The sequence below is a fragment of the Crocuta crocuta genome, unplaced genomic scaffold (assembly GCF_008692635.1).
Source record: "Crocuta crocuta isolate KB4526 unplaced genomic scaffold, BGI_CrCroc_1.0 scaffold81, whole genome shotgun sequence".
NCBI classification, from domain to species: Eukaryota; Metazoa; Chordata; class Mammalia; order Carnivora; family Hyaenidae; genus Crocuta; species Crocuta crocuta.
The window spans coordinates 2620349-2647587 of NW_027527808.1; the positions used below are offsets into that span (position 1 = coordinate 2620349).

Below are 27239 nucleotides of genomic sequence, written 5' to 3' on the forward strand. Positions count from 1 at the left end.
CAAAATGTGTGAAGTTAGTGTATCAAAGGTATATATGGAAGAATACCCTCTAAGGGACATGCTGCTATTTGATTACGTGTTTGGTCAAATCACATCCTTCCTGTACACAGTGTCAAGATGATGAAATGAGAAGAGTCCAGAACCAGAGGAGACTGATCCCTGCTCAAGTCCCATCCCTAACTACCTACCAAAGGTTGTCGTATATATTCTCTGAGTCTTTCTAACCACTCAGATGAATGGCTTATTTTAAATAACCTCTAAGCTTCTAATTCTAGCACCGAGGGAAGTACCCAGTAAGCATTAAACACATACTTACCTGTTAAGTGAATTAATGAATAAATGGAATCTATAACTACATTTTTCACATTTCAATATTTATAGTTCCTTATAGAAACGTTGACAGTTTAGAAGAGTATGAAGCAGGAAACAGAAAGCACACATATATCTCTCTGCTCCTTTTCTGCTTTCTCTCAAAATAAACTAATAAAAAAATAAAAAATAATACACTATAAAATTAGGTGTGCCCCTGTATCATCCTTTTTAAAAACCATCTTAGTACAATAATTTTCTCATATTACTAAAAATTCTTCAGAAGCATGGTTTCTAATATCAGCAAAATAGACAGGGATATACTTTTTTTTTATGTTTTCTTATTTTTTAGAGAGAGAGAGCAGGCAAGCATGAGCAGGGGAGGGGCAGAGAGAGGGAGAGACAGAATCTGAAGCAGGCTCCAGGCTCTCAGCTGTCAGCACAGAGCCCAACGTGGGCCCTGAACTCCCGTCTGTTGCTTAACTGACTGAGCCACCGAGGTGCCCCTGGATACTCTCTTTTTAAATGAACCTGTATCTGGGGCACCTGAGTAGCTTTGTTGGTTCAGTGTCTGACTCTTGGTTTTGGCTGAGGTCATGATCTCACAGTTGGTGGGATCAAGCCCCACATCTACTTCTGTGCTAACAGCGTGGAGCCTGCTTGGGATTCTCTCTCTCCTTCTCTCTGTGTCCCTCTTGGCTGGTTCGTTCTCTCTCTTTCTCTTTCTCTCAAAATAAATAATTTTTTTTTTTTTTTTTAAAAAAGAAGAATCAGTACCTGGCCTCATGCCCATCAGTCATCTGCAGTGACCTGTTGAGCATACACTGTGTGCTGTACATGAATACTACTATCAAACTCAGGCCTTTCCCCCAGTTTTATTTTCCTAGAGTTTAGTACTCATCTTTTCACCCTGGGAAGACATCCTTTACAATGTCAGCAGAATTATGTATTTCTTCCTCTGTATTCCCATTTCACTGTGTTTATCATTCTGTTACTGTAACTTTTATATCAGAATTAGTTATCTATTTCCTTCTGTTAATTATGGGCTCCCAGAGGGCAGAGACTATTGTTCACCCTTGTGTCCTTAGGGCCTAGCAAAGGGCCTGGAACTAAAGTGGGTTTGGTTTGCTTTAAATCTCAATTTCAACGAATCCTGTAGTATAAGTAGCCATCTGTCAGAAATGTTCACCTTTTAGGATTTACCATCATTTCAGCTCACCATATCTAAAACTATTAAAACTCATATCTTCTCCTACAAGAAAACAAAGTAAAACAAAAATGCCCCTACTCCTTCTGTAAGACTATTTCTCCTTGTTATTGGTACCTTATTACCTTGGTCAAGCTTTAAACCTTAAAATTATTTTGACTACATTTGGTCACTTCTCGTTTTCAGTAACAACTTATTCTTTCGACAAATATATGCAGAGTGCTGCTTTATGCCAAGCCTTGTTCTGGGTGCTGGGTCTATAACAGCAAACAGGACACACATGATTTCTTACCTTTTGGAGCTTACATTCTAATGGAAGGAGACAGTTAATAAAGAAGCCAAGGAGAAAAATATCAGATAATGGTAAGTGACTCATGGAAAATTAGAACAAAATCGTAAGTAGAGAGTAACTACTTTAGGTTGATCATCAGGAAAGGCCTCCCTATAGCGTATTTCTCCTGTCTCTCCCCTTTCTTTCTAGTCCTAGCAGCAGGTCCTCCTCACTTCATGCCTACATCAGCATAGTAGCTTCATGGATAGGCTGCCTGCCTCCAGAATTAACTCTATACCTGACCACTGAACGGATCTTCTATTTGATTGTTGTGGGAAAGACAGGATAAGATTCATGGAAAATTGTAATTTTCTCCTTTGTTAAGCACACAGATAACAACCTAAATTACAGAACTCAGATCCAATTTTTCCTCACCAAACAATAAACTTAATTACTCATTTAAGTTAATAAGGGATTATAATTGGAGAGACCTCTTTGGATTTTGCTCAGAGATCTATCTGATTAGTATTTAGGAAGAAGGGATTCAGAATTATACCCTGGAGGGAGCAAGGATTAAGTCCTTTTTCTTTAACTTATTGAGGCCAGACAGAAAAGGACATTCACAGAGCTCCAACTAGGTGCTATGAACTGTACTGTTTTATTATCCTTCTATTACTTAAACCTCAAGATAACTCTCTAAAATAAATATAATTAGTTAACTTGCTTCAAATCTCCACAATTTGTAAGTGGTAGATAGTACAGTGACTAGCACTCAAGTTTGGGTAGAAACCTTAACTTTACAAATTGTTTGGTTATAAATGATATCCTGAGAGACATAAATAAGAGCCACAAATCAACTGAAAGAGAGTGGTACCTAGAACAATTATTTATAGAATAAATTAGTAAAGAGATGAGAATAAGCAGAAAATTTATACCCAAAGTAGTCATTTAGGGAAATGGGCAGGGTATGGAATTAACCACAGTTAAATATACATATCTATTCATTAATTTAACAAATAGTCAGATGCTGTGTTCAGCACTAGGGACATTGTTCCTGTTTCCTCAAACCTTATGAGCCAGTGGGGCAGTAGATATTAACATATACGTGCTTTAAAAGAAAAGCACAGACTACGTTGAGAGTTGAAGACCGGAACTATTCTGAAGAGTCCTTAGCAATTGACATTTAGGTTGGAATCTGAAAGGTAAATAGGAGTTTGTGAGTCAAGTAAGTAGGTACTGAGGTTGAAGACGGAGTGAGCGTTACATTTGACATTACACCATTACATCTTAAGGCAGAAAGCAGCATAGTATCTGAAAACTGGAAAGGAATCACTTTGGGTGGAACATGGAAAAGAGAGCGGAGGTAGTAAGGGAGAACTTTATCCTAAGAAAAATGAGTAGACATTAAAGGCTTTTAAACCAGAGAAGGAAACACCAGATTTGTATTTTAAAGAGATCACTATGTCTGCTTGGTGAAATATAGGAGGGAAATCAATTTGAATGCAGAAAGACTACTAGGCGTGGGGTGGGGGAGGTTGTGGGTGGGTCAGTGGTTGTGTCATTAAAATAGCACAGGTGAGACTTGGTAACATATCTCATTGGGTAGAGAGAACTGGGATGGATTCAAGAAGTATTTAGGAGATAGAATAGATAGGACTTGGTGACAGATTGTATTAGCATGAGACAGGAAGGCTTCTGGAATGATTGGCCATATTTTCAAAATAAGTAAGAAGGTGGTGTTAATTAGTGGCACTGGGACCCCAGATGGAAGAAGAGTGTGGGGAGTGAACACCATCAAGAACTAAGCAGCTGAAGAATGAGGTTTGGGATGGGCTGTATAAGCCCATTGTGATAAAGAAAGTTTTGAAACTCATTGGCTGAGAATAGTAATCTCTAATTTCTTTTTCATAGAGGGGGCCCTGGTGCTCTGGGATATGGGACCCAGCCCTCCTAGGGAGAGTGGGGTAGGAGCCAGATTGCGCCTAGTTACAGGTCCTTGGTCTAAACGTTTTTTTGATTTTTCATGCCTATTAGTAAAAATAAATTTTCAGTAAGTAGTCCCATAAATTATAAATCATCAAATATTGGTAAGCTCTACATTGATTTATTGTATAGATAAATAAGTAGAAATAAAAATGGCATCAATTTCTTCATATACCCCAATAAATCATGATACTGTGGAAATTATGATGCATGAAACTTGCTCTAGAGTATTTTGAAAAACAAGGTATTATTATTTCACACATACAACTACTGGAAGAACAATGCCACCCTAAATCTTTTAATTTAAATAAAATTATAGGGGTGCCTGGGTGGCCCAGTCAGTTAAACGTCCAACTCTTCATTTTGGCTCAGGTCATGATCTCACCCTCTGTGAGTTCAAGCCCCGCTTCAGGCTCTTGCTCTGACAGTGTGGATCCTGCTTGGGATCTCCCTCCCTTTTCTCTCTGCCCCTCCTCTGATCTCACACACGCACACACACACACACACACACACACGCACACACTCTAAATAAATAAACTTAAAAAAATTAACAAACAAACTAGATAGATAACAAAAGGAGGACCTATCAAATACTGGGGTGCCTTGATAGCCTACAACTCTTGATTTCAGCTCAGGTGAGGCTCTTCACTGATTGTGAAAGCTGCTTAAGATGCTCTTTCTTTCCCTCTGCCTCTCTTCCCTGCTTACACTCAGTCTCTGAGAACAAACAGAGAGGGGCACATGGGTGGCTCAGTCGGATGGGTGTCTGACTTCGGCTCGGGTCATGATCTCATGTCTTGTGAATTCAAGCCCCGCGTCTGGCTCTGTGCTGACAGTTTGGAGCCTGGAGCCTGCTTGGGATTCTGTGTTTCCGTCTCTCTCTGACCCTCCCCCACTCACACCCTGTTTTTCTCTCTCGGAAATAAACATTAAAAAATATTAAAAAAAAATAAAACCGAGAAACAAACTAAAAACCACCAAAAAACTCCATCAAATACCCTACCCAAACTGAGAGGCTACCATCCGGGAGCCCAAGTAGCAACTCCAGAAAAATAACCAATCAGACAGGCTGCTCCCAGCAGACACACAACAAACTTCAAATTCATAGACTATTAAAGTATATGTTTCTCTATCAGCTGGCACTGTTTTAGCTGCAAGAAGTAGAGATACAAATTTTAACCTGTTTTAGAAAAAAGGAGAATTGATTAGGAAGATTCTGGAGTGTTTTATGGGACCTAAAGAGAGTAATATGGTGAATCGAACCCAGGAACTTGAATCACATCAGTCCCTACAGTCTCAAGTCTCTATTCCTTTACACTTCTACTTCCTTCCTTTTATATTAATTACTTTAATTTTCATAACCTACGAAGTAGATATAACTAACATTTTCATTTTATGGATGAGGATGATGACCGTGAGTAAGATGTTCAAGGTCATGAATTTAAGGGCACAGCCAGGATTCAAATCCTACCCATCGATTGCCAGGGCCCATTAACTTTTTATTATGGAATATTCTAAAGATACACAAAAGTGGAAAAACTAGTACAATTAATCCCATGCATGGACTAATCCAGCTATGACAATCTAGGAACACACACACACACACACACACACACACACACTGGCTATAACAGTCATCAACTTACACTCACTTTGGTTTCATGTATACCCCTATCAATTACTCCCCATTGGCACTGGATTATTTTGAAGGAAATCCCTTAATTTCATTTCATCCGTAACTATTTCAGTGCATATATCTGAAGGAGAAATTTTAACATAAATGGCAACACTAATATTAGACCTAACAATTAACAACACTTTCTTGATATCATCAAATATCCAGTCCTTGTTAAAATTTCTAGTTGTTTCATAACTTTTTTTCTACAGGTGGTTAATTTGTTTTGGGATCCAAATGGTATCCAAACATTACACATGATTGCCATATCTCTTAAGCCTCTTTCTCTCTTTTTAAGGGCCTATACTTTTTTAGGTTAGATAAGATCTAGATAATTATATTTGAAGTAGAAATTGACAGATGGCATAAGACATAGAGAACTAAAGTAAAATGAGAATTCAGAAATAACTTTTGGTGACAGTGACCAAGAATAATATTCTCATTCTAAAAAAAAAAAATAAAAATACAAGGGTACCTAGGTGGCTCAGTTGGTTGAGCAACCAATTCTCGATTTCAGCTCAGGTCATAATTTTGAGGGTTTGTGAGACTGAGCCCTGTGTTGGGCTCCAAACTGAGTGGGGAGTCTGCTTAAGATTCTCTCTCTCTCCCTCTCTCTCTCTCATCCTCTGCCTCTCTCCCTGACCCCGCTCATGCTCTCTCTCTCTCATAAAAAATAAAATACAGTGGAATAGTACACGACATGACACCTATTAACATCCCTTGCAAAAGACAAAGAATTCTTATACTTTAGTTTTCTTTATGAGAAAGAAAGCATGAGTGTGAGGGGCAGAGAGAGAGAGAGAGAGAGAGAATCTTAAGCAGGCTGATATGTTGGTAGTCAGCAATGATAAATGTCCACAGCAGCACTGCCCAAGATAAACATAATATGAGCCACAAATGTAATTTTAAATGTTATAGTTCCCCTATTTTTTAAAAAAGTGAAAACAATTTTAATAATATATTTTATTTAACTCAATATGTCCAAAATACTATCATTTTGACACTTACTAAAAATATAATGACATTTTATATTCTTATTTTCATACTAATTTTTTCAAAGTCTGGTGTAATTTCTTCCACTCATAGTTGGTCGCTGTTACAGTCGGCTTGCCCTGGCCAATGAGAGCTGACTGTGAGCATCTCATCCCAACTCTACATTCAGGACATTCCACTGGTAGCTCCAAATTGGCTATGGTGGTAGTATTTACACCACAGAAAACATCACAACGCAGGGTATTTTCCACCTCAGAGAACCAGTTATTAAACATATACCAGTATACCACTGGTTATAACACATCCCATTTTGGACCAGCCCCATTTCAAGTGCTCAATGACTAAGTATGGCTAGTAGATATTGTATCACATGGCTCATTATGGCGCATGCAGTTGAGTGTAATCTATTCTATCATTCCTTCTCTGCTGATTAGCTTGAATAGTCCTAGAGAGAAAAATTTTCTTCATTAACTATTTAGCTATCCTAATGTGTAATAAATTCAAGGAAGGCAACATACAGCCTCAATTATTCTCCTTTTTTAACTAGTATTCAAAATAATGAGTTGATTCCATGGCAAAAGGTAACCAATTAGTAATTTTTGGTGGCATTATGAGCTCACAGATTCTAATGTATTTGATTGTTTCAATCCATTGCATTTACTATTTTTATTGATGCTCATATTGTCCCATCTTTGGCCACTGGATGTTTCTTTAAGTTCAGAGCCAACATTTAGACTGCTAAGCTACCACTAACACCTGCCAGACTTTATGTCTTGTAATTTCCACCATTAGAAAGTAATTGACCTTATTTTCTAGAACAAAAGTTTCAAAAGCTTGGGATTCATTGGCCTAGCTTGTTTCAAGGGTCCACCACTATGTCCAGCAATGCCATGGGAACTTGCCTCCCCCACAACCTCCTTAGGAATCAAGGGTGGGGCTATCCTAGAAGAACAATCGCTTGGTAGACAAAACAATAGATGTCCACTATTACATATTTAAAAGATTACTCAGAAAATTTTAAAGCACATCATCCTCTATATGTCACTGATTGGTTGCTTTGTTAATTCATTCAACACATATCTATTAAGAATCTTTGAGAGTCATGGAACTATTATTCTGACTGTAAAAGTTAGTTTAAAAAAAAACCTATGTGAAATTATTATTTTGTTTTATTTTTATAGTTTTTTCTTTTCATCTGTTGTTGTTATATATTTTTTAAATTTTCCCTATGTGAAATTCTTGAATCCATAAAGAATTTTGACTCCATCAAACTGAAAGAGAATGAGGGTTAAAAACACTGATATCCTTTAGAAAGCAGGCACAGGCTCTTTAGAATGTGGCACCAAAGGCATAATTGTACATATTTAAGAAGACAGAGAGCATCTTTTTGTTTCAAGAAAGTTCAAGAAAGAGACACATTTTACTAAGATTGTCCCTGAGATATGAAAACTAAATTTTACATGAAATGATCTCATTTTAAATTTATCTACGGTAAAAATTAAATGGGACAACAAAGAGCTCTAATAGAGCAAGTGCGGCTCCTGCAACTTCTTAGTATGACCTCACTGAAATCTCTGAGAGCAGTAACATTCACCCGACATCACCCATGATATTTTAGTCATGGTCATATGCTTGCATTTTCAGTAAGCAAAATATGAAGAACGTATTTTCTAGGAAAAATAGAATGCACAATAACGAAAACATTCAAAGAAGGAATTGTTAAAATTCACCAGGTACTCCAAATTAAGGAAAGAAGTATTTTCAGGATTTTCTTTTTAAAAACAAAAATATGAGTAAACATTTCAAAACTGAAATCTAACTGACCTTAAAATTGTAGTTGTCTTTAAAAAGAAAAAAAGAAAAATTGTAGTTGTCTTGTAATATTTAAGGGTTTTCAATAAACTTGTTATATAAGTATATTTGTAGACAATTTAACAAACACACACGACCATAAAACATGCTAGCAGGGAAAATAATTAACCTGAGAGAATAAATGGAGAAAGTTACGAATCAAAAGAAGGCCTAGATTCTGAGATCTCTCCAAGTAGTAAATTGTTATCCTGTTCATTTTATTTAGAATCCTAAAATTCTAGGGTGGTGGCTAGGGGCCAGGAGGTGTAGGAGATAATTTAGGTAAAATAAAAATATTATGGATTATAGTTAAATTTTTTCTTTCAAAATGGAAATAACATTGAGAGAAAAAATATATACTTTTAGAACTCAAATGATGTATTTTATTGAAAACCGGCAATAAAGGAAAGAATAGGGTATAACTAGCCATTCTTTTTATTTCTATAATATTGATGACTCTAATTGTCCTGTGCTTTGAGTAACAGCCATGCATTTTTGCAGATTTTCCTTCTAAGAGGTGAATGTTCTTCCCCAGGAAATTTTTTTTTTTTTGGTCTAATATATAGACTTTCATTTAGAAGTGTGTTATTTAACAATTCTGACTAGTTAGCAACATTTAAATATACTACTTAGTCATTTATGATAATTTAGCACTAAAGATAATCATTCATATTTGCTATATTCATTTGAATGACAGACTTCAGTGATTTTTAGGGGACTTAAAAGTATAAAGGAGAGTTACTGTCCTTGCTTAGTCACTCTATTTTATGCTAACTGTATCAGTATAATGCATTGCAAATTCAAGTTGATGATATTGCTTCTAATTGTATTCTATTGCATACACTGTTAATAATACACTCATTTTTTCAATCATCATCTACAGAAAAACTAAGACTATGTTAGTGTGTCATGGATACAAAAGTAAATATGACGCAATATTCCTTTAGACAGTTCATGGTGGTGGTACAGACAAATCCACGCCTAGGCATATTAATATAATGTGGTAAGGGCAACGATAGGAGGGATCCTGGGTATTACAAAGGCATAAAGAGGTGGGTGTGTGTGTGTGTGTGTGTGTGTGTGTGTGTGTGTGTGTGTGTGTAGGTCAGTAGGTAGACAGAAAAGACTTTCTAGTAAGAGATGATAATTGAGGTAGGTTTTATTAAAGAATAATTAGTAATTAATTAAATGATGAGAAAGAGGGTAGAAAGAAGAATGGTGTTCCAGATAGAAATAGCACCACTGCTAGAGACCAAAGTGTGAAAGAAAGAAGCGGAGGGAAATGATTAAGAGATTAAAATAGAAAGCCAGATGGAGGCCAGATCATAGAATTACTGAATTCCATATTAAGGAGCTTGAACTTTATCTCACAAACAATGATGATTTACTGAAATGTTTACATAGGAAAACAAAATAGTAAGATATAGACAGGGCCAGACCAGAGACTAGAAGTCTAGTTAAGAGGATGTCATAGTATTCAGAAGGAGAGATGATGAGAGCCTTCACTAGGACAGTGATAGCAGCATTGGGGGTAGGAAAAGGATTCAAGAACTAATTAGGAGGTAAATTGCATAAGAGTTGGTAATTGATTGAATGTGGGACATACAGAAAATGGAAGAGTTAAAGACAATGGTGAAGCATAGTGCCATACCAAATACGACAGAGAATACAGGAGAATGAGTAGGCTTCACAGGAAGTAATGACTTCAGTAACCTTAGATTTGAGTTTGAGGTGTAAGTGAAACATACACGTAGCAGTCAAAGCGCTCTGCAGAATGTTTTGACGTATAGCTATAGACTTGATATCATTACCAAATGGCAGTTAAAACCATGTCAATGGATCAAGCAACTCAGAATGTAGCGAGAATTTTCCCCTCTTGACTCACTGTGAAATTATACTTTTAGAGTGCTTATCTCCACTTTTAACTGTGGACTTTAGATCCAGTACCTACCATGAGTAGATCAATGTGTTTGATTCATCATTAATTTATGTATCTTTGAGGCTGTCTTCAGAGTCTAGACATGGACACTTATGTTAAACGAAGAAGTGCAGAACAACAACAAAGATAAGCAAAGTATCTAAAATGAAATGTATTGACAATTCTTCAGGAATATTTCTTACATTCCAGTGGCTCAACATTAACCCCCAACATATTGATTTCTTATGGAACTTTTAAAATAGCATCTGAATACTTTGATTAGTTAAAAGCAACTCTATTATTTTTGTGGAATGTTAAGTGAAATCAAAACTATTTTCTGAGCAGGCTTCAAGAAAAGAACATAAATAAAACTCTTACAATGACATTTCAGAATCATGTGTGGCAACCATGCAGATTAGCACTGACACACTTTCCAAGAGCTACTAAAGACAGGCCTTATGCAATTGGGCAAAATGAGTGGGTGAATAGTTTTGTTTGTCTTTTTTTAAGTAGACCCATGACCTCTGAGATTTTCTGTTGTTTTCACTATGATCTATAAACCGAACAAAGTGCTATTTTCTTTCTCACAGAAGCAGTCCGTTACTTGTCTGGGACCAAGGCACTGTTTAGCAATGAAGCCATAGCTCCTGTTGCTTTTAATGGCAAATATAGGCTACCTGTGCCTCCTCTCCTATGTCCCATGTCCAAGGTAAACAATTTGATAGAGCAGTTCACAGGTCTAAGTTTCGACAATTCTAATTTGACACAACTTTGTTGATGATCTAGGACCCTGCTTCAGAATCCTTCTAATCACATTGCTCAGCAATAATTAAATTACTACCAATCATTTGGAGTTGACGAGCAAGATGGAATGTGAGTACCACTGCTGGTCAGGACCGTCCTTTTCCACACTTGATTTAAGGCAGGCATCAAATGTGATTTTCCTTGAGATAAAAAAGCGAACTGAGAATATAAAGATAACCAGAACTGTGTTCCTTCTTCAAGGAGCTCACAGTGGAGTAGGGGAAATAGACATGTGAGGATCCTTTGCATTGACCGTTTAATCTGACTCTACAGTTTAACCAAGAAAGGGGAGATGAAAAAGAACATATGCTTCATCTATGTCACCCTATGCAAGTACATGGAGTACAGAGCTTTTACTTCCTACCCAAACTGAGACTAGGGCAGATAAACTGATTTCATTCAATCACCTAAAGGTGCTGAGAATAATCTCTTTGAAATGTCACAATCAACAGGGATTTAATATTAATAAATACAAAAATTTAGCTGGTTAGACATAAATAGCCAAAATAGCTGATTTACTAGAAATCCTGTATTTGATATGGAACAAATCCAAGCATAGCACTAGGATACATAAAGTGACCATATAAAAAATTTAAGAGAATTCTTCCTTAATCCTCAAAGTGAATCTCAAAAGCACACCTAGTAATGGGCTCCACAGTTAAAGAAGGATGTGGAGAAAGTGGAAGGGATTGGAGAGTCACAGAGATGATTAAAGGGTTGGGAAAATGGGAGCTAGAAATTATTTAGCCTAAGTTAGAGAAGACTACCAGGTTTCTTAATAACAGTATTCAAGCACAGGAAGGGCTGTTATACACAAGATGATGAACAGCTGCTTTCTATCTCAACTGGAGAGTGGACACAAGAAACAGACTTTGATTACAGCATGATATATCTATCTAAGTAGACCTAAGAAAGAACTTTTAAGAATAAAAATCATTGGATAGGAGACCTCAGGATCCTCTTATTAATCTATTTATTCATTTTGAGAGAGAGAGAGAGAGAGAGAGAGAACACACATGTGCGAGCAGGGGAGGGGCAGAAAGAGAATTCCAAGCAGTCTCAATGCTGTCAGTACAGAGCCCTACAGGGGGATTGATCTCACTAAGTGTGAGATCATAACCTGAGCCAAAATCAAGAGTCGGACGCTTAACCAAATAAGACACCCAGGCACCCCAGGATCCTCTTATTTTACCTATTCCTTAAATGATGTTGTTTCACAGGGTGCTTTTCAAATTCTTCATCTCTTTTCCCTTTATATCTTGTCCTTAATTTATTTCATTTACTATGATTTAAATGACCTAGTATAAACTGATAATCACCAAACATGTATCTATATATCTAATCCTCTGTATCTCTAATCCAGACTACTTTCCAAATGGCCTCCTGGACATCAGGTTTCTATCTTTTACTTGTTCTACTATCATAACTGAAAACCCTGTGTCTCCAGTCTTCAATTCCATTCTCTGGTCTATATGATGGTCTGAACCTTGGTTTCGGCTCAGGTCATGATCTCACAGGTTTGTGGGATTAAGCCCTATGTCAGGCTCTGTCAGCACAGGGCCTGCTTGGGATATTCTCTCTCCCTCTCTCTCTCTCTCTCTCTTTCTCTCTGCCCTTCTCACACGTGTGCACACGTGTTCTCTCTCTCAAAATAAATAAGTAAACAAAAGATTTAAGTATATAAATAAATACATAAATTTTAAAAAGCAAGTCCAATCATTTCTCTGTTTACAATTTTCTGACAGATGCCATCATTTACTTGCTTTCCATCATTCGGTCCCTTAACCTCTCCAGTATCATCCCCTTTCATCCCACTCTGCTTTACAGATCTGTGCTTTTTTAAGTCTCTGTATTCTTCACTCCTCCTGGAACACACTTATTCCCTTCTTTCTGTAGTTCAACTTCAGTTCCAGGAATTTTTCATTGACCTTACCACATTGGACTAGTAACCATGAGTAAATGCTCATGAATTTCCATGAAAACTTGCCTTGAATAATGTTGTAGTTAATATTAATAACAGCCTTTCCAGACCTCAGATTCAGTAATTTCTCATTTAGAAAACACCTAAGTAGCTTGCCAACAGAATCTAGTGATCAACCTTCAAAAGTGGTATAAACACTATTGTGTTTATCACACTGGCTTCAGGCTGCAGCTCCTCTGACACTTCTTGCAGCATTTCCTCCAGCATTTCCATCCCGCTCTCCCATCACCATACCAGCCATTTCCATCCCACTTTCCCATTACTGTACCAGTGCCTTTTCCTCGGATCTCTTAGCCCCTCAGAATTATTGATATACACTTAGGCACTTTATGTACAGCCTCTTGAACTCATTTCTCACAACATTCCTATGAGGCAGGTAGTGTGCTCATTTTATAGGTGAAAAAGTCACCACCTACTCAGCAGATGACATATATGTATGTGTGTGTGTGTGGATGTAAATACACGAATACATACATATCCTATGAGCTCTGGCCTACTTAACATCTCCTCTTAAATATCTCAAAAGAACCTCAAAATAAAATTTCCAAAGCATGAATTCATAACTTTACTCCCAAATTTTGCTCTTCTGAGGTTACCTGTTTCAGTGAATGGCGAACACTTAAGAGTCATCCTCCACACTTTGCTCTTTTTTAATTCCCATATCTAAGCCATCACCAATTTATACAAGCTTTCCCTCCTAAATATTTCTTAAATTTGTCCAGTTCTCTCCAACTTTACCATTATTAGCTGAGTCCACGTTTTCATCATCTCTTATAATATTCTCTATATCCTTTGGTCCCCTTCTTATCCATTTTCTATAGCCAAAATGATCTCAAAATCCAAATCTGATCCCGGTATTCATGCTGTCCCTTCCTCCTACCTCATTCAAAAGCCCGTTAGCCATTTCCCATTGTTCTTATCAAGACGACACACTTAAAGCTGCTATTCAATGCATCACATCCATTCATCTCAAATCCACCTTCTCTCACATCCTGCTTCCCTTCCTCAACTGCTTCAGGCACTCAGGATTGCTTTCTGTCCTTCACACCTGTGAGGACACATTGTTCTGCAGGCCTCCGCGCAGACTGGAAAGCCATCTCTCCACTTTACCATGTTAACAAGCATCTTTCAGATGCCGCTTTCCCAGAGAAATCTTCTCTGATCACCCTCAAAATCCAAGTCTAATCTTTCTATTTCTAAAAGCCCATTCTCCTTCTTCTCTTTCTTCTTTCCATTTGTTTTTGTGATTGATTGTCAACTTCCTCCATTAGATTGTAAGCTTCATGAGAGCAAGACTGTTTATTCTCACTCACCATTTTATCTCTAGTACTTATCTCTACTACCTGGCATTCAGTGTTTGCAAAACTGAATAAATTAATCTGTTGGTTTATATTTGCTAGGCACTGATCTAAGTGCCTTACATATATACTTTCATTAAATTTTCACAACAGACTAGAAAGGTTACTACCTTTCTATTATTAATTCCATTTTAGAAATGAGAAAACCAGGGACTAAAGATATTAGGTAATCTTCCCAAGACTCACAAGAAATACTCTACAGTAAAATTATATGCCTATCATTTTGTGGATATCTTTGTAGACATTAATGTATTAACTAATGTAACACTGAGCATGTGAGCAGGAAGAAGTCTCTGAATCATCAATTGATCATTTGTGTCTCTTGAGCAAACCTGAAAATCATGAAATATTTAAGAGTCAACAACAGAATCCCACGGTTGTTAGGTCAGGTTACTTAAACAGAAGAAAAAAAGTAGGCTGGACCTGAATTGTACTTGTTCAGTGAGCCTAATTGTTCCACTGCCCAGTGAGGCATAATAACTTTGCACAGTACAACACTGCCTGTGACTGGCCTAGGGGAATATATCTCAGAGCAGCCAAAAAACTTATCAAGCCAAAATTAATGAACTGATTCTCATTTCACCAAAAGGAAAACAACTTACCTCACTCCTGCTGACTGTCTTTGTTCATACAGAAGACTCTGCTGAGCCACTGTAAGTAGTGCGACTACTTTGAGCAGTTTCTCCAAAGGTGCTTCTGTTTTTCCTTCTCCACCCACACTGTCCGGCCCACTCCTTTTGAGAACAGAGGTAGAGGGACACAGTCATTCTTTATGGCTCTTGTTTGCAAGAGTAATGTATCAAAGTTCGAAGCAAATTTTTATTAGTTGACCGCAAATGTTTGGAAGAGCTTCGTCTTCATTCCTGGAAGTTGTGTTAAAGATTTTTAAATTATCATTAACATCTTTTATGAAGTTATTTCCATCACGACTACTGAATTCTCAGTATACCTGGGAGGCTGATAGATACACAATTTTTAGGTTACTATAGAGAAAGTCTTCAGAATTCCCACTAGGTTTTTAAGCAGGACTTAAGAAGTAGAAATAATTTGTTGATCAATAGTGTCTCAGATCTGCAACTCAGGTTTGGGCATCCCCAAACTGGGCTTGTTCACTATATTTAAAATATGTTAGATTTTGGATGCTATCTCAAATCAATTCAGAATAGATTGCCAATTCATTATTTCTCAGTAGGACATTTATCTGGAAGGAGAACTTACCTTGCTTACTAATAGAGTTTCTTTCTGGTGGATGAATCTACATAGGAGGCCAAATTAAATATCAGGTGATTGAATGAGCCTCTAATTAGGAATTAGATATTATTACGAAGTATCTGATTTAGTCATTTCCTTGCTTAAAAAAATCTTTCAGTCTTCCCATTGCTTTCAGGAGAAAAAACAAATTTTGTATTGATCTCTCCCCCTTCTTTCTTTTCAGATCTCACCTCAAGCATTTCTAGAGTCCGAAAACACTCGAACTACTTAAAATGTTCTTACTTCTAGGATAAATTTCCTTATATTTTGGTAAAATTCCTGTTTTCCTCTATATTCTCTAGCAATTCAATTTCTTTTTAATTTTTTTTTAATGTCTATTTATTATGGAGACAGAAACAGAGCATGAGTCGGGGAGGGGCAGAGAGAGAGGTTCTGCTTCAGAATCTGAAGCAGGCTCCAGGCTCTGACCTGTCAGCACAGAGCCCGATGCAGGGCTCGAACCCACAAACTGTGAGTGAGATCATGACCTGAGCTGAAGTCGGACACTTAACCGACTGAGCCACCCAGGTGCCTCTGCAATTCATTTTTAAAACCAGCAATAATCATTCTATCCTCCATGTTCCCACATCAATTTGTACTTATCTCTATCAACACTTAACCAATATAACTGTTAATTTTACATGTTCTTCTCCCTCACTGAAATAGGAGTTGCTTGGGGGTTGGGACAATCATTTATCTACTAAATCCTGGTGTTCGGTACATAGTAGAAACTCAAAAAATGTCTTTAAAATGCTTGTTGGTTATGTCCACTAAACTAGGCAGCAAACTGAATACCTCCATTCCTCAATAATTCCAAAATATTCTGTTTTATAAAATAAACATTCCTATTTATATTCTACTAGACCAGTGGTTCTCTCAGGGTTTTGAATTATTGAGTCAGTAAAAATAACTTTTTAAAAACATTTTAGAAAGCAATGAAGCAAAAACCATTAAAAATAAAGCTACCATCTATTAACATCATAATTTTAAAATATATCTTAACTCTAAACCATGAGAATGGATATAATTTAAAATAATAGTCTTTTAAATTGAACAAATTTAACTTTATGAAAAATTTTCTAGATTTTTTTTTTCATTTCATTTCCAACTGGTAAAAAAATAGCATTTGGGAAACACTGAACTAGATCAATGTCCTCCTCAAAATAATTGTGAAATACTAGGTACCCTTTCATACATTTCTAAGGTAGCATTTGAGATATTTTCATTGTAAAATCAAATTATTATAATGAATGTCATTTCTGGCATGTTATAGACATTGACATTACAAAATAAAATATCTTCTTAAAATAATCCATTCAGGGGTACCTGAATGGCTCAGTAGGTTAAGCATTTGACTCTTCATCTCAGCTCAGGTCTTGATATCAGAATCCTGAGATCAAGCTCCTCAGTGGGCTCTGAGCTGGGTGTGAAGCTTACTTAAAAAAAGAAAGGAAGGGAGGAAGGAAATTCATTTGATGGAATCTATATACTATAATTATTTGATATTCACCATCATTCATTTAAAAATATATGAACTGTTAGAAAATTTACATTATTCCTTTGCTTCCATTTCACTTCCACACAGTTTTATAATATGACATTTATGCTCAGAAGTCTGTTATCAATTGAAATTTAATTTCAAAAATTTCTATAACTGGAGTGCCTGGGTGGCTCAGTCGGTTGAGCGTCCAACTTCGACTCAGGTCATGATCTCACCGTCTGTGGGTTGGAGCCCTGTGTCAGGCTCTGTGCTGACAGTTCAGAGCCTCGAACCTACTTCAGATTCTGTGTCTCATTCACTCTCTGCCCCTCCACCACTCTCTGTCTTTCAAAAAAAAAAAAAAATTCTATAACCCTAAATGTACAACTATCCTGAAACGAGTTGCCGTTATAATTACTAGTGCACATTTCGTTAAAGCAACATAAATATACTGATATTAAACATGACATAAACATTACTGAAAATATATTTCTTAATTAGCTGAGTTTCTCCAACTAAGTCATCTGGTAAGAATTTGTTTGCTAGGGTAAAAAATAGTTTGTCATACATTTTATTCCCTTTCTTTTTTTTAAGACGTGCTGAGAATATCTGTTCACAAAAAATTATGGATGAGGGGAACCGAAGGGGTTTTGTTTTAACTACGTCACAAATCCTTTAAACTCCAAGTTACATGCAAAAAACCCCTTAGTGATCAATTCTTGAAACCTAGTGATTAGCTGACACTGTAGTTAGGTCCTTCTTCATTTTTGTTGAAAAGAAAAGTTGAAAACCATGTGTACAACTATAGCTACCAAGTAATTAGGGACATTTTACTTTGTGTCTCTGGTGCCCCTTTCCATCCTGTAGCAATGTGACACAGTTAAGATTAGGGGTGGGTAAAATGTGGTTTTTGTTTGGGTTTTTTGTTTTGTTTTGTTTTTTGGTGAAGGTGGAGAAGGGTTTTTGCAAGGGGAAGGTAGGAAAAGAAAACCAGTGTGGGGGCGGGTTCTTCAGCAGCTCAGTTTGAGAAAAATAGTGCATATGGAAGTTGAAAGCCTGACAACTAATTCTCTTTTAAAAAAAAAAACTATGTGTCGGTCACATAGTTCTTAGAAACTCCTTGTAATCTTCCAGAGCTGAGCATACTCCAGTATGAAGAGCACTGGACTAGACCTGAAAGTATATAAATTTTATTAGCTTTAGTTTCAAAGTGTGGTATTTTCTGACCTTGACATTACTTCCAAATTCTGGGGATAGAACCTAACATATTTGGAATTTAAGACCTCTGTGAAATTATTATGTGAAGTTGTGTAGAAAGTCCTGCTTTAGGGGAGCCTGGGTGGCTCACTTAAGTTAAGTGTCAGACTTTGGTTCAGGTCATGATCTGGGTTCGTGAGTTTGAGCCCTGTGTCAGGATCTGTGCTGACAGCTTAGAGACTGGAGACTGCTTTGGATTCTGTGTCTCCCTCTCTCTCTGCCCCACCCCCCCGCCCTGCTCACTGGCTTCCAATCTNGCTTCTAGGACATTTCTTCATAGCACTGAACCTCTTTTTTTTTTTTTTAATGTATATTTATTTATTTTGAGAGAAAGAGAGAGAGCTCACTGGAGCAGAGGTGAGGGAGAGGGGCAGACAGGGAGGGATGGAGAGAATCCCAAGCTCTGAGCTGTCAGCACAGAGCCTGACATGGGTCTCAATTTCATGAACCATGAGATCCTGACTTGAACTGAAATCAAGAGCTGGACAAAACTGACTGAACCACGAAGGCACCCTGGCACTGTACCTCTATGGTCTTGGCACCTTGGCATCTTTCTCTCTTCCATGTTTTTCACCTGGTCCTTCTGAGGGAAACCAGTCGTATTTGTAAACTTATGAAAGAGGTGGATTAGTGTGAAATTTGTGGCTACTGATCAGAGCCTAATTCATCAACCTATCAAGGAAATGAATTTGTGAACCAAGCAGTATCTGTACACTAAATATTTGGGCTAGATCTCCTACAAAAATTGATAATGTATATGTGGTTTTACTAATTCAGTTTTCAATAAAAATAACTATTAAGCCTGTACTCCTACTTTATTGTTCTCATTCTTTACAGTCAATATAAAAATTCATATTGTAAAAATGATCTATTTTTGTACAAGTCATACATAGAAGGCATTTTACTTTTTACTTCATCTCTCTCAAAAGACAGTGAACTCACTCTGCGTTTTGATCAATGAAAAGACAAAGAAACTGAAATCACAAAATGGTTAGCTATCATTAAATTCTGAACTTCAAATATGTTTTTAATAATACCCACCTAGGGGCACTCGGGTAGCTCAGTTGGTTGAGCATCCCACTCTTGGTTTTGGCTTGGGTCATGATCTCATGGTTCATGGGTTCAAACCCTGTGTCATGCTCTGTGCTGGCAGAACAAAGCCTGCTTGGAATTCTCTCTCTCTTTGTTTCTTCACTTTTCACACACTCTCTCAAAATAAATAAATACTTAAAAAAAATTTTTTTTAAAATGATCCTCACTTAATTTTTTAAATGAATAAATAATTTTTAAGTATGCTCCATGCCCAACATGGGACTTGAACTCACAACCCTGAGATCAAGAGTTGCCTGTTCTACCAAATAAGCCAGCCAGGTACCCTTGAATTTTCAAATATTTTTAATTAAAAGCATAACTTCAAAGATAAAGCAACATTTCATTTGTTTATATTTTTAACGACCTAGTATTTGTGATTGGAATTATTTTTATTTACTAGCTTTAGTTCTTAAAAACTTCAAAACAATCTTACAACTATACACTTTATAGAAATGCCATACACTGTATAGCATGCACATATTAATCAACACTTAAAGCCTTCTGTATTTCTGTTCTAGCAGTTTATCCTGATCAATGTTTAGTCTTTTGTTGAAAGTTCAAGGTTGTGCATACTTAGTGTTTGCAAATTTGTATACTCATATATTGATTCATTCAACAAATTCTAACTAATTATCTGCGATGTCACAGTCACTGTTTCTAGATGATGGATATACAGTATTGAGCAAAGTCAGAAATGGTCCTTGGCTTCATGGAGTTTTCAGTTTATTGGGGGAACATGCAATAATCAAATAATTACAAATGTTTAAAAACTACAATTATGACAAGTGCTGTGAAGGAGAGTTAAAAAATACTAGGAGAATCTGCAATAGCATATATGAATGTTGGGGTGGTGGTGGTTAGGGAAAGTTATCCTGAAGAAGTGATAGAAAGATGAATGTGGGTTAATTAGGAGAAAGGAGGGAAAAGCATTACTGACAGACAACAGCTTCTACCAAGGCCAGACAGGTATCAAAGCAAACATGAAGGACAGAAAAAGGCTACCTTCTAGAGGAGAGTGTTAGACAGGAGGGGGAACTAGGCATGAGATGATGCTAGAGTATGAAAGGCAGTTAGATCTTGCTGGACTTTACAGGCATTTACAAACTGTTTTTATATGTAGACAAGCAAAAAATAATTGAAACCTTTGTAGGGTTTTAAGCATGAGTGTGGGTGGGGTGATAGGATCAGATTTGCATTTTGAAAAGATTACTGGCTTCACAGTAGGAATGGATTAGAGGGCAGGGCAAGAATGTATGGTTTACTGAGATAGACTCTTCTCTGAACATTTGCATGTAAATTTCAGACTGAAAAATCAGGTTTTAAAGGGACTGGGACTTTCTAAGAAAAGAAACACTGTTTTTCAGCTTTTAAATATTTTGTCTTTATGTTTTAGGGGCAAAACAAAATGGGTTCACCGTAAGTGTAGAAAAAGAGAAATGAACAGTACTCCTTCCCAGAAGTTCTGCAAAAAAGTCTGTCATTGATTTCTGACGTTAATTTTTCCTCCCAAAATGAAAATAGCTTTATTGATTTTTTTGGATTATACACCCAATATAAATTATATTCTCAATATAAAGCAGTACAGAAAATGTGTTAGCAAAGTTTTTTAGAAACTGAAGTTCAACTACTGACTGAGATCATTATTGTCCCATGTTAGTATCTCTCCATGCTAGTATTCACGTATGAACTTAATGCATACATTCTAGAGACCATGGCTACCAATAAATATTAATAAGATGAATTAACTATTCCCATTATATATGTTAATATATTGCTTTTTTCACTCAATAAGACTTGGACTTATAAAAATGCCATATTAACCTTTTTAATGGCTGGTCAATAATTCTTTACAAGTGTGGGCCATAATGTATGTAAATAACCCCACATGATGGAAGCTCAAGTTTTTTATTTAGGCTTATAAACAGTGCTAAAGTGAATATCCTTGCACAGATATCTTAATAAACCTGTCTAGGATAAATTTCTAGAAAGAAAATTGCTGGGTAAAAAGAAACATTTTTTTTTTCTGTTTTGATATATATAGCCAGCCTAATGTTAAGTTGTTCCTATGTACATTTCCAATTATATTTACTTTGCTATACTTGTGATGGATTAAAAAATTACTTATTCACTCCTGTTTTTTATGCACACTTCTGTGATTACACTCCTGTGACTGGTCAAGTCTGCACATCTTCGCATATGTTTATTAGTCACTTGCATATCTTCTTATATAGTTTTTTAAAATTTTTTTTAATGCTTATTTATTTTTGAGAGAGACAAACAGAATGCAAGTGGGAGAGAGAGAGAGAGAGAGAGAGAGAGAGAGAGAGAGAATCCTAAGCAGGCTCCAGGCTCTGAGCTGTAGCACAGATCCTGACACAGGACTCAAACTCACAAACCCAGATCATGACAGAGGAGCCTTAATGGAATCAGTCACCCAGGCGCCCCTATCAGTCTTTTTCTTTAAAAGACTTGATTTTGTGTTCTACTTAGAACTAGCTCTTCCACTGCCCAATATTATAAAAATACTTCCCTATTTGTATTTTCTTTTGGTACTTTTTATAGTTTTATGAGCATTTCTGGAAGACAAATCACACTAATGACTTTTATTTAAAAAAAATTTTTTTTTACATTTATTTATTTTTGAGAGACACAACACAAGTAGGGGAGGAACAGAGAGAATGAGACACAGAATCCAAAGCAGGCTCCAGGCTCTGAGCTGTCAGCACAGAGCCTGATATGGGGCTCTAACTCACAAACCACGAGATCATGACCTAAGCCAAAATCAGAGCCTTAACCAACTGAGCCACCCAGGCTCCCCGATACTAATGACTTTATTGAAATGTTTTTTTCCTTTTGTAAGAAATTCCCCTTTTAGAATTTATCCTAAAGGCATAACAGACACAAAGTTTTAGTTTCAAGGATATTCACTTAAGAATTGTTTATAATGACCAAAAAACTGTAAACAATGATAAACTCAATAACAGAAGACTGGTTACATCAATTATGGTATATCCATTAAAATGACACTAAAAATATTTAATCATATTAAAACATACTAATAACTAAAAGCACAAATATGCTAAGATCTGATTCATAAACACCAAAAAACAATTTTAGCTAGACACAGAAAAGTAAGACTGTATTTACGCAACAGTGATTAATTTTGATTACCGAAAATAATGAGTGATCTTTTCTCTTATTTTTTTTCTATGAGCAAGTTTAAAGCATGAAAAAAGTTTAAAATTTAGTGCAGCTATGATTACACAGATATAGTATACCATGTGTATTTTAGTCGCTAAGGGTGCCTTAGACTAGAGGTTGTCTTCAACCTTACAAATGTGACGTTTGCCTCATCCAATAACCTTGAGCAAGTTGGTTAACCCTTTTGTACTTGAGTTTCCTCACCTGTTAAATGAGGATAATAATACTTGATTTAATTCAAAAGGAAGTTGTATAAACTCTTCATAATTCACTACATGCTACATTGAAAATGGTGTTAATAATATAATATTGTTTATATTCAACTACATAAACATCATTGCTTTTTCAGCCTAAACCCCTTTTTTGGGGTGTGACTGACATACAAAAACCTGTACCTATATTTGCTAAAGCTCTTATTATTTTTTTAAGTGTATTTTTTTTTTTAGTCATCTCTACACCCAACATGAGGCTTGAACTCATGAGCCTGAGATCAAGAGTCCCGTGCTTTTCTGACTGAGCCAGCCAGGCCACCCACTGCACTACTGAACGTATATAAATTGGAGATAAATATATACCTGTGAGACCATTACCACAATCTATACCATAAACATATCCATCACCTTCAAAACTTTTCTATTGCCCACTTTATTTTTACTTTTTTGTGATAAAGACACTTAAGATCTACCTTCTTAGCAAAATTTTAAGTATACAGTATAGTATTGCTAAATACAGGCACTATACTATAAAGTAGATCTCTGAGACTATTCACCTTATATAACTGAAACGTTGTACCTTTTGACTAATACCTCTCATTTCCCTCTCCCCCCAATCTCTGGCAACCATTACTCCACTTTCTGCTTCTATTAGTTGACTAAATACTTCAGAGAAGTGGTATCATGCAATATTTTCCCTTCTGTGTCTGGCTTATTTCACTTACCTTAATGTCCTCCAGTTTCATTCATGTTGTTGCAAATGACAAGATTTCCCTCTTTTTTAGGACAGAATAATATTCCATTGTATATATCTATGATCATCGTTTTGAACGTAAATTCAACGGAAACATTATTTCAATGCCTTTAAAAATCATGCTTTTTACTTAGCTAAGGAAAGAAAAAAGAAGAAACGGGAGAAAAAGTTGTCTACCAAATTAAACTACAAAGGAAGATAAATTTTTCCACAAAGATATACTAATTCCCTACTATGTGCCAAGCGGGGATGGGGTAGGGGATCATAAGAGTGAATAACACATAGTCTCCACTCTCAGGTACTTCATTCTGCTAGATGGCACATGTCAATCCCACAGACAGAATCATAGGCCATTGTCCCTAGAACTAAAGAGGCAAAGTGCCTCCACCAAAGCAGTAACTGACTGTCAAGTTTATCCAAGATCAGATGAACCAGGTATAGGATGTCAGCCTCACAGCAGTTAAAATAAGGCAGTATCAAGGTAACCTACAGCCTTTTACAGAGCCTAAACTGAAATTAGGGGATAAATTGGTTGGGGAATGCCCCATTCTTGAGGGGTTCCCCTGGTAAGCATAAGGGGGAATTCCCTTAAATATGGTAGAACCCCCAACAGTAAATGTAGGGGCTAAGGGGGGAACAGATCCCTACTTGCTAGCAGGAGAGTGGAAGGGGTGGGGGAATTCTTAAAAACTCCATTTACAGAACAGGAGATCCCCTTGTGTTACTCAAAGTTCCCTCATACAGCTGTTTTGAGACATTTGTGATTACTATCCTCTTGAACTTTGATTCTGATTCCATCTCCCTTAAGGTTTAGAGGAAGACCTTAATATATCTGTATCTATATCTATAAATACATATATATATACACACACATATATATATATATCAGGAAGACCTGTATATTTATGTAGGAAAATAATAAAAATATAAATACATACACACACATACATACACTACACACTCACACTATTTGGCCATTAGGGGTTCAGTAGTCCTATAATTTAAGTCATTTATTTGTACCATTTGAATCTAGAGTTCATTCCTAATTAATCCATGCTTAAATATAATTCCAGACAGAAGACAGGTAGATTTTACAAAATATAAAGTAAGATACATGTCTGAGAAAAATACAGTCCTGACACAACTCACACCAGTAGGGATTCAAACATTTTTGGTGGTCCTAGTGCTACCAGAAAGCAAAATTAATAATACTAGCATAAACTCCTACTATGTCCTCAACATATTAAGATGAAAAGAAGCAAAAGGTTTAATTTAACAGTTTTGGAATGAAAACAATGTGTAAAGTTGAAATAAAAATTCTTAAGCCCACTTTCACTTACCATGATTTTAATCCTAGATAAGCTATTAACTTCAGTGATTCTCTCTTTCTATGGGAGAGGCACCGGTGGTTAAAATACAGTAAACAATGCATTTATTTGCAAAGTGCCTAGAATTGAAAAAAATGTATTAAGGACAAAGTATAGTATTACTATAGCATTCTTCCATATATTACACAGAAGCACATAGTATAGGCACCCAAGCGGGCAGAATTCTCTTTTCTCCAAGGTACAAATTAGGTCAATGTCACGATTCTACTGTCGCAGACTTTCCGATAACTAAAACAAAGTAGGATGAAATGAAGAAACAAACAAAACCTCCAACAACAACATTGATCTGAGGATCTATAACAGAATTTGAAGCTGTTGATCACTCCTGGGAAGGTCACAATACGGGTAGGTGATAATACGATCATTACTAGAAAAATACTTCAAAGCCAACATCTTTTTGTGGAAGCTTAAGAGCATCATTCTTTACATTAAAATTACACTTCATCTAAAAGACAAAACTAAGTTTTTTTGTTTTATATACAACACTGTTCGTTTATACTGATACTAAAATTATAGAGAATTAAGTGGAAGTTGCTTTGAATAAATCTATACAATCAATAGTATATATGAGTCTGGATGTACATGCATATATTTACCCATCGAAAAATATTAATACTAATGGTATTCTATAATATGTCTGGGGAAATGTTTTATAAAGCTAATCTTGAGAAACATCCCATATTCCAAATTCCACATTATATATTCCAAGCTTTCAATAATTTTCTTATTTGAAAAATAGGAATTTCAAAAGAACATTATCATAAAACTTGAGGGCCTAAAAATTGTAACACATGCTCTTTATTAAACATAAAAATTTCCCATTAATATTTAATGCAGATTAAGGCCTCTAACCATAGATAATTTCTAAGCGCAGTTTGTGTTTCCAAATTTTCTCTATGCACATCCTAACATATACGAATGTAAAAAGTGCACCCTGTCATATAAATGTCTTTTTTCCCTTTTTCCAAGAGTAACTGACCTTTAACCTGAAATAGGTTTGAAGAAAATAATTTAAAATTTCACATTTTAAAATAATAAAAGGAGCCTATACAGTTTAGGATTTGCTAAATCTAGCATATTAAAATTTCAAAAATAGGAGTTCTCTACATTGGAAAACGTCTCTCTGAAAAACTCGCCCGAGATCATGAGGTTCGTTTCTAGCTCAATCTGTTCTTCCAGTCATTCTAAATTCCATATCCAATGTAAACAATTAAAAAATAAGCCTGAAAAATGATTTCTTAAGACTCACAGTCCTTGGAGTCGCACACAACGTCGGTATGAGCAGACTCCTCCCCGCTCCTGGGGAAAACCCTGCCTAATATTTATAACGTTATGACATACTGTAATACTCACAAGGTGGTTGTAGAAGTATAAACACGACTGGAGTTATCTGATTGGCTGGTGGTGATGTAACACCCCTGTCAATACTTCCCAGTGAACGCACGTGTTCGACCTTTTATTTAAATTTCCATTTCATCACAGCAATAAGACACTCGGGGCGGTGCATTTTCTGTGAAATGATTATTGCCTTGGGCCTGAGGTGCTGCCTCGCACACACAATGCTGCAGACGAGGAGGTGTCGGTGGTTGTAACCTCCTCGCGTGAAAGGCACCGCCTGGTCCAGTCTTTGTGAGGGAACAAAATAAGTTCACTTCCTTGGGCACCGCCACCCACCCCTAGCAAATGACAAGGCTGGAGCGCAGCTCCCACCGCACAGTTATTTCCAAAGTCCCAGGTGAACTCGTGGCGAGAGAAGGAAAATGTGCGTCCCGGGCGCGGGTAGGTGCGTGTGGGCAGCGGGGAGGCGGCCAGCCCCTGACACTCGCCAGCTGTNGTGGGCGCACGGTCCGTTGTTCATTTGCCATTCGACCTCCGCCAGGGCCTGGTCGGACGGAAACGCTCCGCCGGCTTTATTGTCGGTTCGTTATGTGGCGGAGCCAAGCAGTTTAACGTGCCTCTCGCCCTCAGCGCCTGGGAAGCCGGCGGCGGCGTCGAGACTCCTCGGCGCACTGGAGGAAGGATATCTGTTTGGAGGGTCGGTGTGTGCGCGCGGCTTTAAAGAGGGGGCAGCGGAGGGGCGCCCCGCANNNCCTCCGCCTCTCAACTTCGCAGGCCCCACGCGCCCCCGGCTCGCTGCTCACCTCTCCGCCGCCCGCCCCCTTCTCCGCGCGGGACGCTGCCCGGAGCACAGCGGGGCGGGGGTGGAGGACGAGGAGGCGGCCGGGGGCGGCGGCCCGGCGGGCGGCGGCGGCCG

At 37.0% G+C, this 27239-nt stretch overlaps 1 protein-coding gene and 1 long non-coding RNA gene across 5 annotated transcripts in view; one reads left to right on the top strand and one right to left on the bottom strand.

The window, feature by feature from the left end:
* Positions 1 to 26426, bottom strand: part of LOC144240086 (uncharacterized) — a 185206-nt gene extending 158780 nt beyond the window's left edge. For 3 of the 4 annotated variants that reach the window (XR_013337581.1, XR_013337583.1, XR_013337579.1), the window contains exons 1-4: positions 26339 to 26426; positions 24938 to 25044; positions 23569 to 23731; positions 14953 to 15084 (exon numbers count right to left, since the gene is read on the bottom strand). This is a non-coding gene — a long non-coding RNA (uncharacterized LOC144240086). Of the gene's footprint in view, positions 1 to 14952; positions 15085 to 23568; positions 23732 to 24937; positions 25045 to 26234; positions 26273 to 26338 lie in introns of those variants that run through there. The other variant, XR_013337580.1, reaches the window with a different exon arrangement.
* Positions 26427 to 26665: 239 nt separating this feature from the next.
* Positions 26666 to 27239, top strand: part of ZBTB10 (zinc finger and BTB domain containing 10) — a 32796-nt gene continuing 32222 nt past the window's right edge. Inside the window, exon 1 of the mRNA XM_077774326.1 lies at positions 26666 to 26764. Coding sequence (XP_077630452.1) covers positions 26669 to 26764 — 96 coding nt within the window. The 5' untranslated portion in view covers positions 26666 to 26668. The remainder of the gene's footprint in view (positions 26765 to 27239) is intronic.